The sequence below is a fragment of the Sceloporus occidentalis genome, unplaced genomic scaffold, assembly GCF_023333645.1.
Source record: "Sceloporus occidentalis isolate IW3139 unplaced genomic scaffold, rSceOcc1.0.p SCAF_14, whole genome shotgun sequence".
Classification (NCBI taxonomy): Eukaryota; Metazoa; Chordata; class Lepidosauria; order Squamata; family Phrynosomatidae; genus Sceloporus; species Sceloporus occidentalis.
In genome coordinates, this window is record NW_028316994.1 from 16896662 (window position 1) to 16911091 (window position 14430).

A 14430-nucleotide genomic window follows, 5' to 3' on the forward strand; every position below is an offset into this window, starting at 1 on the left:
CACCATTGTGACGTAGGCACCGCGCATCGTATAGGCCACAAGTGCGCCAATGGTGCACTCGTGACATCACTGTGGTGTCGCACAAAGAACCCAGAAATTTTGGGTTCTTTTTGATCCGCAGTGGCGGCGCGCCGTTTGGGGGCTGTGCCGTCCCTGGGGAGTAAAACTGGGCGCTGGCAGACCGCCGTTTCTTGGCGGTCTGTCCCATGCCACAGATATAATTTTGCTAATTTTCTTTGTTCAAACAGCTATTCTTGTTTCATAGAATCATAGAGTTGGAGGAGACCACAAGGGCCATCCAGTCCAACCCCATTCTGTCATGCAGGAAATCTAAATCAAAGCATCCCCGACAGATGGCCATCCAGCCTCTATTTGAAGATCTCCAAACAAGGAGACTCCACTACACTCCGAGAGAGTTTGTTCCACTCTCAAACAGCTCTTACTGTCATGAAGTTCCTCCTAATGTTGAGGTGGGATCTCTTTTCCTGCAGTTTGCATCCATTGTTCTGCGTTCTAGTCTCTGGAGCAGCAGAAAACAAGCTTGCTCCCTCCTCAATATGACATCCCTTCAAACATTTAAACAGGGCTATCATAACACCTATTAACCTTCTCTTCTCCAGGCTAAACATACCAAGTTCCCTAAGGCGTTCTTCATAGGGCATGGTTTTGCCTACAGCGATCCCTTTTCCTCAATCCTTGTAAATAAATCCATCTTTTTAAACTGGTTGTGTTATGTGTTTACTATGGGAAGTTATCCTTGTTACTAATTCTAGTTCTGGGCAATTAACTTATATTACTATTTAAAGTGTTCTGCCTAATGCTCAAGAACAGAAGATGCTGGCTTAGACCCTCGGTACTTAGAATCTTAGGGCATCGTGTAGAGGTCTCAGTTCTGCCCAAATCAGGCTGACTGTGTACAGGTGGGTGGCAGTTCTGCCTTATAGGGTTGGTTTAACCAAATATAAATGGGGGAGCTGAGGTGTCTGGAGAAGCAGTCTGGTCATCTCTGTTTGCTACACCAATGCAGGAGAGGAGTGAGTACAGCCAGAGGATGTGGGAGGAACAAGCTATACTGGCTGGGGATTCCAGGAGGTGTAGTGCAAAACAGTAACTTCTCTAAATTCTGATTAAAATTTTTCCCTTTTCAGTTCAGTCCCATCAATCTGCCAGTGACTGAGTGGGAGGCTACAACTCTAGGCCAAATAGAGACATTGTCTCCCTAGGTTCTAAGGGCCTTCCTACCTTTGGCTTTTGCACTCCATCTTCTTCCGACTTTTTCCGCCGCTTCGTCTTTTTCTCCTTCTTCTCCCGATGCTTCCTTCGCTTCTTCTTCCCCACTCCTCCATAATCGCTGCCACCACTCTCTGACTTAGCCCGAAACTCTTCTCGGTCTGACTCAAACTCATCTTCGCTGAGCTGCCAAGAGAAAGATGGAGAGCAAGAGGACACCGCCAAGTGAGATCATTAGCATTAATTAATGACAAGCCTTCCTGTCAGGCAAAGGGAAGCCACCGCTGTGGCAGAGCGAGCGCATCTCGTTCACTGTGGTGAAAGAAAGGGATGCTGCTAAGTTAACAGTCTATGGTTTCTATGAAAGGAGTAAACTTTGTAGAGGTGACTGAGCAGAACACCTCAGGCAGGAAGCTTTTTACTACAAAGCAGGAGCCCTTAGGGAGGTGTAAGGCCACTGACAGGGAAGTCCCAGGATATCTTTGACTGGTCAGTACAAGAAAAACCTGGTGACGCACACGAACAATCTACTTTCACCTGAAAGCAAAGGGAGGGGACACAGGAGGCAGTGCCTCTGATTCCTTTCCCATCTCACTGAAGGCATGTCCCCTTTATATTCCACCATATATGCCTTCAATAAGAAGGGGATCTCTCTTCTCCAGGAACAATAGCAAAGCCAGTAAAAAGGAGCAAAGCCAGTAAACCCAGGATTTAGTTTATACCCAGTGATGGGGTAAAGGAGGGTATTGCAGTGCTAAAGTGTGCTATTTGTTCCTGAGGTGGGTGCTGTGCAGGATGCAAATGGGAGTAGGAAAGAAACCCCCTCATTGCAAACCATCCTCCCACAGATTCCTGTAAGACAATTTTAACCACTATCCCGATTGCACCACTTCAATTTCAATAGCCCACTTATGCCCCAAAAGCAACAAAGCATACACGGGGAGAGGGGGGGGGAGAGAGGGAGAAGGCTGTGCTTGCACAACTTACTAATTTTTTGCGCTTCCTGGGTTTCCCCGGCTTGTTCTCCTTTTGCTTTTTGGGCCCTCGTTTCTTCTTCTTGATGACAAGGGGGCTCTCTAGGTTGTGCAACTCCTCCTCCTCTTCGTCTGAAATAAAGGGGTGCAGAGGAAAAAGACCCCAAAAAACAACACAGAAAGAGAAAAGAGATCATTCATCATCTGCTTTGCCACTTCTGGACAGCTGCCATTCCAGGCTCACTCACACGCTGAAAAATGAAACATTTATCCTCTCTCCTGTTCCCTTCCAATCCTCACACTGTATTCCCTGGCACTGAAAAGGGCCATGCTATCAGAAGCTGTGAACACCAGTGGAGCTCCCCCTGGTCAGCTTTACCTAGGCAGGCTTGGTGCTTTTATTTAAACCCACACACTTCTTACTCGCCCTCAGTCAGAACAGCAGCCATCTGTTCCAACACTCCCCAGACAGTTACAGGGCACAGATTACAATCCTTGAAGGAACTTCCACAAAGACCTTGGCTCATTTCACTTCAAAGACCACTTGAAGCCATGAAGAGCAGCAGGAGGAGGGGGGGACTTTGAGCACAGGAAGCGGGAAGCTCATATGTGGTGCACCAGCTACAAAGGATGTAGGATTAATAGAATTATAATTTCTATTGAATGGATTTCACACCCACCTTTTAGTGGCTGTGTCCCTTGCAAGTCATCTTATGCCTTTAATAAATTGCCAATAAAATTTGACAAAATTTTAATTATTAAATTACCATTAAAATAGAATGTAAATCACCAGCACTAACATACCATTCGAAGTAAAAGCAAATAAACATGTGCTTAAGCAGAGCAACATAAAACTAACGAAATGCTAGTGAAGCCAGGCAGAGAGCAACTCAAGACAGAACAGTTTGGAGTCACAAACTCATGCAACCCATAGAGTAATTTTGGTAGTGTGCTCATGTAAGCTTCACTAAATACAAGCAAACCTTGGGGGCAGTGGGAATTAGGTTGGAGAAGTCTGTACCTACTGCCTATGCCACGAAGACAGAAATAAAATATGCCTGCCCAAATAACCCCCTATAGCAATACTTAATTTTGAGCAATTTTGTTCATATCAGTGCAGCTTAAACTATTATGTTCTCCCTTTTAATACTCTTGTGAGGAGAGAAAAAAGACAGCAAGAAGCTTTCCATCCTTTCTCCGACTGGCCAACCTAGGGTCATCCACTGAAGCCAAATGGTGTGAGATTCAAGATAAATATAAGGAAGTACTTAGAATCATAGAATCGTAAAGTTGGACGAGACCACTAGGGCCATCCAGTCCAACCCCCTGCCATGCAGGAAATCCCAATCAAAGCATCCCTGACAGATGGCCATCCAGCCTCTGTTTAAAGACCTTCAAGGAAGGAGACTCTATCACCTTCCGAGGAAGTGCATTCCACTGTCGAACAGCCCTTACTGTCAGGAAGTTCCTCCTAATGTTCAGGTGAAATCTCTTTTCCTGTAGCTTGCATCCATTGTTCTGGGTCCTGTTCTCTGGAGCAGCAGAAAACAAGCTTGCTCCCTCTTCAACATGACATCCTTTCAAATATTTAAACAGGGCTATCATATCACCTCTTAACCTCTTAACCTTCTTTTCTCCAGGCTAAACATCCCCAGCTCCCTAAGTCGTTCCTCATAGGGCATGGTTTCCAGACCCTTCACCATTTTAGTCTCTCTCCTTTGGACACGCTCCAGTTTCTCAATGTCCTTTCTGAATTGTGGCGCCCAGAACTGGACACAATATTCTAGGTGGGGTCTGATCAAAGCAGAATACAGTGGCACTATTACTTCTCTTGATCTAGACACTATACTTTTATTGATGCAGCCTAAAATTGCATTGGCCTTTTTAGCTGCCGCATCACACTGTTCACTCATGTTCAACTTGTGGTCTACTTGGACTCCTAGATCCCTTTCACATGTAGTTTCATTCAGCCAGATGTCACCCATCCTATATCTGTGCATTTTATTTTTCCGCTTATAGTGAAGCTGCAAAATTCACCACCATTAAGATGTCCCCACAGATGCCTACTTGGATGGCTTCAAAAGAAGATACAGCATGGTGTAGAGGTTTGAGCATTGGACTACGACTCTGGGGACAAGGGTTCAATTCTCTGCTCGGCTATGGAAACCGACTGGGTGACCTAGGCAGGTCACATAACCTCAGAAAATCCCATGATAAGGTTGTGATACGTCAAAAACATCAGTAGGCACAAAACAACAAAGGAAGAGAAATTCATGGAGATTAGGGCCATCAATAATTACCAGGTTATATATGGTTGAAGAATTCAAAAACCTAGCCATGTTAGTCTGAAAAATCAGTATGCAAAGGATCTTGTAGCACCTTTGAGACTAACTGAAACAAAGATGTTGAGGTTTTGTAGACATGAGCCTACTTCCTCAGTTGCATATTTGGTCTGTCTCTGGATTCTCCACTCCAAACATGCATCTGAGGAAGAAACTTAAGTCTACAAAAGTTCATGCTATCAATTTCTTTCTTTCAGTTATTCTCAAAGGTGCTACAAGATTCCTTTGCATATAGGTTATATATGACTTCCAGTAACAACAACAGTTTTGAATTGTGACAGCCCTGTGAATCAGAGCCCTCCAAGACTCCCTGTTATTAATAGGACTGCCAGGATCTTGCAAACTTAAGGCTGTGGCTTAATTAAGCCTATCCACTGTAGTGTGATCTTCCTCTTTTCCTACTGCCTTACCAAACATTGGTTTTTCAAATGAGTCACATTGTCTCATGATGCATCCAGAGTACAATAGCCTCAGTTTAGTAATTTTGGCTTCTAGGAAGAAATCAGGCTTGATTTCCATTTAGCTGTACTTCTCATGACCATGATGCCCATAAAACTCTCTTCCAGCATATCTCAAATAGCAGCATCCCTCTGTATACTAATATCCTTCCTCTGCATAACAGTTACTTGAAAAATGAAAAGAAGATACAGTTGCACTCTGGTCCTGCTTGCAGGCTTTTTGTGGCTAACTGGCTGTCCAAGAGGAAAAAACAGTGCTGGACTAGGAAAGCTTTGATCTGACCCAGGATGGTTCTTATATTTTTGGTCCTATTGTGAAGGTTGACTGACAATACTCTATACCAGAGATAGCAAACATTCCTATGGCTCAGGGCACTATGCCCCCAAAACATGTGAGTTGGAGACACGAGACCTTTTACCTGCTGCTCTGCCCCTATCCCAACCCCCAACATCATTTACCCTTCTGCTACTGTTATGATCTTGACTCCTGGTTTGAAGCCTTGGCAGGTGAGCTTTTGATATTGTGTCAAGATGTTCCTAAGACGCTATTATCTCTCCTATACAGGCAGTTCAGTCTCAACAGGTCAACAAAGTCTTTTTAAGGTTGCGATCTGCTACAAGCTAAAGGAACAAAGTGGAGGGGCAGTCTGAGAAATCCCCCAAGGGTAGCCGGAGGTTGACTGCCATAGACGCAGCAGACGCTACATAATGCAGCAGGTGCTGCGACGAAGCATAACTCCCTTAATAGGAGTCACCCGGGCCAATTCCCCTCTCGTTCACACTTATTGTAAATCAGAAGCGACTCCTCCAGCATCAAGTGGAATTACTTCAGTATATTAAGACAGAGGAGGAACCATTAATCCTCTGCATTTTCTCCGACAGCTTTTCAACCTCCTGCTCTCCTCAGTGCGCAGAGGAAGGCTCTATCTACCACTGGCGCATGCGGAGGCTACACACGCCGCCAACTCGTTAATATCACAGGACAGCCGCCTCGGTGGTAATGAGACGCTCCAGAGCCACTCTGCCCCCTTGAGTGATTTCTCTTGTCTTGCCAGACAAGGCAGGAGGGGAAGGAGACAGAGGAGGCTCACCCGTTAACCTGGCTGTGATTAATGTGGAACATCACACAACTAAGTGTCAATGCTCAGCGGGCACAAAAAAAGTCCCCTAAAGTGGAAGGACCAAGACATCACATCCAAATCTCTCTTCCAGGCCTGGAGAACAAATACATCATTGTGGTATTTAATTCCTATGCTGGCCAACCCCTCCCCATACCCAACCAGCCTCTGAGAGATGCAAGGAGCACAAGGGGTGAGATTAAGCATTAGCCTCACGGTAGTTGGATCGGAAAACTGGAATGAGACTGAAAAGTCTCATTTCCAGATACAGTTCAAAGCACTGGTCATGACCTATATGGCTTGGATCCAAGCTATCTGAAGGACTGTATTTCCATATATGAGCCTGCTTGAGTTGTAAGATCTTCAAGAGCTCTCTGTCCAACTGTCTACCCAGGCACATTTGATGGCAACAAGGGAGATGGCCTTCTTCGTGGCTGCTCCCATACCCTGAAACTCCCTCCCTACAGAGGCTAGGATGGCTCTCTCCTTCTCCTTTACTATTCTGTCAGGCTGTTAGGAATGAGAAAAAGGTGTGCTGTTCTGCTGATTTTTAAATCTTCTTTTAATGAATTTTACATGGTTTTAATTCTAGATACTGTTTAATTGTTTTTAGCTAACTTTTACATAGTTAAGCCCTGATAGGCAGATGAACTCTTTTCCCCAGTGTGGTTACTTAGATCAACGGTTCTTAACCCTTTCTTTACCAAGGCTGTCCTTGAAATATCTTTTATTGCATGGACTCCCAAGAGGGAACTCAAGATTTTAAACCCCAAAGTGCATCAAATACTGTACAGTGGGCCATTGGTATTTGCTGGGATTTAGTTCCAGGACCCCCTGTGTATACCAAAACAAGTGGATGTTCAAGTCCCATTAAATTCAGTGGTGTTGTAAAATGGTCTCCCTTAAATAAAATGGCAAAATCAAGGTTTGCTTTTTGGAATTTATATATTTTTGGAATATTTTCAAGCTGTGGATGGTTAAATCCACGGATAAAGAATCCATGGATACCACTATACTTACTATACACCTTGACTTGGGTCTGCTGGGGTTGCCTTTAGGTCTATGTGTTCGCCAGCCACAGGAGAAAGAGGCAGAAAAGGGAGGGCAAGTGAGCCCTCCTAGGAGAATGATGGCAGCACCCGGCAGAGAAGGGAGGGAAGGGGCTCTGCTTCCCACTGCTTGCTGTGGCCACCCTCCAGAGCTCCTTCCCTCTGCTGTACCCAGAACCTCAATGTTCATCCTAGCTGGAGAAAGAGACAGGGAAGGCGGGTAGGCGGTTGGAGAAAAAGACAGGGAGGGCAAGTGAGCCCCCCAGGGTCCACTGGACCCCCTGAAAGGACACTGTGGACCTCCAGGGATCCACAGACCACAGGTTAAAAAGTGCTGAGTTAGATAATAATAGTAATAGTAATGGTAATAATAAGCAACATTTCTTGGAATGTGGTACATTATATAAAAATATCTCACTAGTTCCTAGATCAGTGATGGTGAACCTTTTATAGACCAAGCGCCCAAACTGCAACCCAGACCCCACTTATTTAGTGCAGGGCTAGCCTGAAGAAAGAGGCTCCTCCCTCCTTAACTGTCATCTTTCGGCCTATGAGAGAGTTGACCAGGCAGGCCCAGCTCCATCAGGGCTAGCCTGAAGGAAGAGACTCCTCCCTCCATAACTGTCATCCTCTGCCTGCGAGGGAGGTGACCAGGCAGGCCCAGCTCCATCAGGGCTAGCCTGAAGGAAGAGACTCCTCCCTCCATAACTGTCATCCTCTGCCTGCAAGGGAGGTGACCAGGCAGGCCCAGCTCCATCAGGGCTAGCCTGAAGAAAGAGCCTCCTCCCTCCTTAACTGTCATCTCATAGAATCATAGAATCATAGAATCATAGAATCGTAGAGTTGGAAGAGACCACTAGGGCCATCCAGTCCAACCCCCTGCCATGCAGGAAATCCAAATCAAAGCATCCCTGACAGATGGCCATCCAGCCTCTGTTTAAAGACCTCCAAGGAAGGAGACTCTATCACCTTCCGAGGAAGTGCATTCCACTGCCGAACAGCCCTTACTGTCAGGAAGTTCCTCCTAATGTTCAGGTGGAATTTCTTTTCCTGTAGCTTGCATCCATTGTTCTGGGTCCTGTTCTCTGGAGCAGCAGAAAACAAGCTTGCTCCCTCCTCAATATGACATCCTTTCAAATATTTAAACAGGGCTATCATATCACCTCTTAACCTTCTTTTCTCCAGGCTAAACATCCCCAGCTCCCTAAGTTGTTCCTCATAGGGCATGGTCTCCAGACCCTTCACCATTTTTGTCGCCCTCCTTTGGACACGCTCCAGTTTCTCAATGTCCTTTTTGAATTGTGGCGCCCAGAACTGGACATAATATTCTAGGTGGGGCCTGACCAAAGCAGAATACAGTGGCACTATTACTTCTCTTGATCTAGACAATATACTTCTATTGATGCAGCCTAAAATAGCATTGGCCTTTTTAGCTGCCGCATCACACTGTTCACTCATGTTCAACTTGTGGTCTACTTGGACTCCTAGATCTTTCGGCCTATGAGAGAGTTGACCAGGCAGGCCCAGCTCCATCAGGGCTAGCCTGAAGAAAGAGGCTCCTCCCTCCATAACTGTCATCCTCTCCCTGTGAGGGAGGTGACCAGGCAGGCCCAGCTCCATCAGGGCTAGCCTGAAGAAAGAGGTTCCTCCCTCCTTAACTGTCATCTTTCGGCCTATGAGAGAGTTGACCAGGCAGGCCCAGCTCCATCAGGGCTAGCCTGAAGGAAGAGACTCCTCCCTCCATAACTGTCATCCTCTGCCTGCGAGGGAGGTGACCAGGTAGGCCCAGCTCCATCAGGGCTAGCCTGAAGAAAGAGGCTCCTCCCTCCTTAACTGTCATCTTTCGGCCTGGTAGACTGTGAAACCAAAATAATAATAATAGGCTAAGCTCCTGGGTTTAAGGCAGAAATGCACATCCCTCTTTCAAATCCCAATTCATAGGGTGGACTACTTTGGGCTCACCTCAGCCTCACTAAGGGTACTTCCACACACAGGGCAGCCAGCACTACTAACCCAAAGGCTTAACTTGTTCTGTCTGATTTATATTCTGTCTTTTCCCCAAACTGGGACTTAGAGGCTTGAGGTTAACCTTTTCCTGGATGTCTTCTTCCCTGCTGGCAGAGAATAAAAGCACAACAAAGAACACAAGAAATTATAATAGCAAAACACATCTTAAAAGCAATTTTTAGAAAGTGTGTCACCCATCCATTAAAAGCTCCTGTCCAAGCAGCTAGTCAACTGCTGAAAGTCTGCTTGAATCAAAAAGATCTTTGATTGCTGTCAGTAAGACAACAGGAAAGGGGCAACTTAGCCTGAAAAAATACTTGTGGACCACCAAAAGTACCTCTGTTGGTGGCAGGATCATGAGAAAGGTCTCTCTCAAAGATCTCAGTACTCGGATAGCCTCATGTAGGAGAATATGTCAGAGTACACCTAGTCCCTCTTTCCTCCTCTTGTAGTGGTTTGAGCCTTAGACTATAATTTTGGCGAGCAGGGTTCAATTCCCTTCTTAGCCATGGAAACCCACTGGGGGACCTTGGGCAAGCCACATCCTCACAGTCTCAGAGGAAGGCAACCCACTCTAAACAAATATATTGCCAAGAACACTCTGTGATAGATTCACCTTAGGGCCACCATAAGTCAGAAACAACCTGAAGGCACACAACAACAACAATGAAAAAAGAAGGTGATAGTAGTAGTGGAAAAACATAACAGGGCTTCAGGACTTAGGGAGCTGAGTATGTTTAGCTTGGAAAAGAGAAGACTGAAAGGGGACAAGATTTCCATCTTTACATATCTGAAGGGAGGTCATGTAGAAGATGGAGCAAGAGTAGAAGATGGGGTTTGTTTTTTGTTTTATTTTGTTGCTCCAGAGACAAGAACATGGACCAACAGATTCAAGTTACAAGAAAAGAGATTCCAACTAAATGTTAAAAAGAGCTTCTTGACTATAAGATCTGTGCAGTGGAACGGACAGCCTCAGAGGGTTGTGGGGTCTCCTTCTTTGGAGGTCTTTAAACAGGGTTTGGATAGACATCTTTCAGGAGTGCTTTAGTTGTGTATTCCTGCATGGCAGGAGATTGTAGTAGATGGTCCTTGTGGTCCCTTTCAGCTGTAAGATTCTATTATTCTAAGCTGAACACAGCAGCAAGGATAAAAGTAAAAACATTTTAATGCTGCCAGACAGACAGGGATGGGCTTTCAATGCTGTAGGGTGCAGTTTTTATAGCACATGCATGGGCTTTTAATGAATTTGAATGCTTTTAACTTAAGAGATTATTTAATTGTTTTTAAAATAACATTTATATTTACACTTTTATTGGAGCTTTTGTATAATTTTTAATCTTCATTGCTTTCAAAATATGTTGCTAGCGCCTTGACTTTCATTATTAGGGGAAAGGTGGAACATTGATTTATATATTTTTATTTATTTCACTTATAGCCCGCCTTTTTCCAAAATGGGATCCAAGGTGTGTGTGTGTGTGTGTGTGTGTGTATTCAATATACAACAATAACAACAAGGCTTAATAAACATCTTGAAGCATTGCTACCTTATAAGTTCAGTTGATTCATATATATATATATAAATGCAGTCTAGTATATTTTGCACACTGAAAAATCCTGTGGAACAATGAGCATTCCCAGGGTGTTCTGGAACTAATACTGCTCCTGCCCCCCCCCCCCAGCACCTAAGCAATTATTTCAACAAGTCCCATCACACTACCCAGCTGCCACTTCTACTGTTCCAAAAGTTAAAACAGAGAACTGGCTTAGGAGTTTATCAGACAAGGGGAATTGGAAGTATAATCCGATGGCAATCTGAACACAATCATGGGGTTTCACATTATTGCATGATAGACTGCCACACGCAAATTCAGGCAATGGCATGCTATTTTCAGGCAATGGGGAGCCAGTTCGAATGCAATGCACATTCACATAATTGCGCTAAACTAGTGACTTTAAGTGAATGCGTTCTGGCCCCACTTTCTTTTCATTCGAATTTAAGAGAAATTCCTCCCGTTTGATAAACTCCCTTGTGTTGGAAAACCCATGCTTTTTGTGTGACCACTCTGTGCAAAAAGGTTCTCCACCTCAGTTCTGCATGGTGATTCCAGCAAAAAGACTCAAAGAAAACAGTGCTGAAGCAGGGACGTAGCCAAGGGGGGGTTCTTGGGGTCCGGACCCCCCCTTCCATTAGAAAAATGAATGGTGTGTGCTGCTGCGCCGCCGCGCCCAAGCCCCATTATAATGGTGGCACTTAGTCTGGACCCCTCCCCTTCCTAAAATCCTGGCTATGTCCCTGGCTGAAGCCACAGCCAGATTCACGACTGTCAGAAAACCCTCCACGGACACTACTCCAAGTCCACTGAGTATATATAACGCATCCCAGAACTTCTGATTCAATTGTCCTTTTTCTCAAGTCACAGATCCCTGTAGACCCAGGATACAGCTTGCATGGATCTTAGCAGCCCAGCAGTATTACCTCACTGGGGGAAAAGCAGGGTGAGAGAAGCACAAACTGCTTATCACTTTGAGCCCTGGGACATGCTTGTTTTTTGTGCATCTATTTGGCACTTGCTGCAATGAGATCTAGTGAAGCATTTCAGCAGGGATCACAACTAAAAAGCTACTGTAGCAGACTACAGTCCCTGGGGCCTAGCCAATTGGAAGCTATCATCAAAAAAGGAAACTTTTCCAAGCTGCTTTGGGACTTTAGCATTTTCTGCTTCACAGGGAATGGCTTTTGCCTTTTCAATATCCACGAGAAGCAGTGCTTATCTTTGTAGGAACTTCAAAGCAGCCTAACGCTACAAGGATACAAAGTGCCAGACAAGAAATCTCAAAGGCAGTGTGACTGGGCATGAGATATGGATGAACCAACAGCTTAAGTGAATAAGAGTAGGTCCCGGTGCAAGAGACAGAACTCAGCGTATGGTGATTCACAAGTGGGATTTTTACCACGGAAGAAGGAACGATTCAAATCAAGCTGATGTTCACAGAGGAGGAAGAATGAACTTGCATGGTGGTATAGAAAAACAGGGCACATGCTTGCTCATAAACTTCTTGGGTACAGCAAAATTATGGGTTGAAATTGCATACAGTCAATTAACAAAGCCTTTGAGAAAGATGGTTCTTTGTACAAAGTCCTTTTCTACCTACTCAGCCTCTCCTCTTTTCCTCCTTGTCCTCAGTCTAGCTGAAAGGTTTTTGTTTTTGTTTTAAACAGCATTTGGAAGGTAATAAAGATCAGAACGAGGACTTCAGTTAAGAAATCAGAAGAACACTAGGTTTGAGAATGGCAGCTATGAAAGAACTGGACAAGATCTAAGACAAAGACATGTCAAAGTTAAGATTGGCCAAACCTTCATATTTCCCATCACCATGTAGGAATGTGAGAGATAGACAGTAAAAAAAGAGGATAAGAAGAATATAAACTAATTTGAGATGTGGTACTAGAGAAGGGTGCTGAGGATACCATGGGTGGCCAAAAAGACAAATACATGGGTCCTAACTGATCAAACCTGAACTCTCTCTGGAAGCCAAAATGACTGAATTGAGGCTGTTGTATGTCGGCCACATCATGAGAAGAAATGTCTCACTACAAAAGACAATAATGCTAGGAAATGTGGAGGGCAGTAGAAAGAGAGAAAGATCACATACTAGATGGCTAACCTTAGGACAGTTAGCAACAACAAAGGAGTCCTGGAGAAATACAGATTTTCAGTTGCTGGGTTGCAGCACTGTGTCTGCAGTAAACAGTGCAGTAAAATTTGAGCCGTCTTACTCTACCTGTGTGTTGCCTGCCTATAAAAGGCAAAGTAAATATCAGCTGTCTCTGAAATCCCTTACTGAGCATGTATAAAAAGCAATACAGAGATAATGGGGAAAATAAAATTAGTTTGCTTCACGAAAGCATAGATCTAGACTTATGGCCACCAAAATGGAAATCTTTGTTCTTGTGGAAGGAAAATATATATATATCCCTGGATGCATTCTGGAAGAAGCCTTCAAGTGGTCTCTAGAAGATTCAAAATGTTTCTGTTTAACTTATGCAAGGCTTACCTGACCTGGTTGCTTCATTTCATTTGTGTATAATGGTAGTTCTGACTAAAAACTTTGGTGAAACATGTGGAAACGCTCTCTAGTTTTGTGGTGTAGGAAATTATCAATTTATTTCCATGTTATTTCTACATCTGGCACCAAATTTTCTGTTAAACGTGTAATGTCCAGGAATACATCTACTTCATTAACTGTGGTACTATATTCCTCCACAGGCCTGTTCTAAAACACGCTAACATCCCAATTTCATGTACTGCATCTTTAAACAACCAGTCAGTCTGTAAAAACTTTGCCATTCACACAGTTTTGCGCAGTCATACGCTAAGCTTTGTTGTTGTTGTGTGCCTTCAAGTCATATCCAACTTATTGTAACCCAAGGGAAACCTATCACGGGATTTTCTTGGCAAGTTTCTTCAGAGGGAGTTTGCCATTGCCATCCTCTGAGTCTGAGAGAGTGTGATTTGCCCTTGTCCCTGGGAGGATTTACATGGCTGAGCAAGGATTTGAACCCTGATCTTCCAGTGTCCTACTCCAACGCTCAAACCATTACATCACACTAGTTTACTTCAAATGGAAACTTAACTTCTATAACTGGAAATCCCCTCTTTTAGGTAAACAGTTGAAAAACCAAAGTGCTCTTTGTGTGACTGAGATTGCCAGCTAATAATTTCAGTGACTGACTAAATAATTTATAAAGTAGGTATTCATTTATTCATTCATTTATTCTTTGATTCATTCATAATTAGATAGTTTCTTAAAATAATGTTAGCCACAACATGCAGGAGATGCAGAGCTCTCTTTTTAGTTATGCATGGGGCTAAAATTGTTTGCCACCCAATATCTCACTCTCCCCTTTTGAATAGCAAAGCAAATGTTCTCTTCAAAATACCATCCGCACTGAAACAAACAAACACAAACAAGCTTCATTTATATACTGCTTCATACCGCCTAAGCAGTGTCTAAGTGGTTTACAACTGTAAGCTAATTTGCCCCCAACAATCTGGATACTCATTTTAGAGACCTCCTCAGAAGGATGCAAGCCTGAATGGAGCTTGAGCCCTTTTGCTGGTCTTGAACTCACAACCTTGTGGTTTTGAGTGAGTGGCTGCAGGACAGGCATTTAACCACTGCGCCACCAGGGCTCCTACAACATTATAGTCAATTCAGATGGTTGACCAAACTGAACAAAAGGCAGGTGC

At 44.2% G+C, this 14430-nt stretch overlaps 1 protein-coding gene across 7 annotated transcripts in view; it reads right to left on the bottom strand.

Annotated features, from left to right (window-relative positions):
• CHD3 (chromodomain helicase DNA binding protein 3) overlaps positions 1 to 14430 on the bottom strand; it is a 78729-nt gene that overhangs the window by 47485 nt on the left and 16814 nt on the right. For all 7 annotated transcript variants that reach the window (XM_089480033.1, XM_089480034.1, XM_089480032.1 and 4 more), the window contains exons 2-3: positions 2218 to 2336; positions 1243 to 1416 (exon numbers count right to left, since the gene is read on the bottom strand). In XM_089480033.1, the coding sequence (XP_089336159.1) occupies positions 1243 to 1416; positions 2218 to 2336 (293 nt within the window). The remainder of the gene's footprint in view (positions 1 to 1242; positions 1417 to 2217; positions 2337 to 14430) is intronic.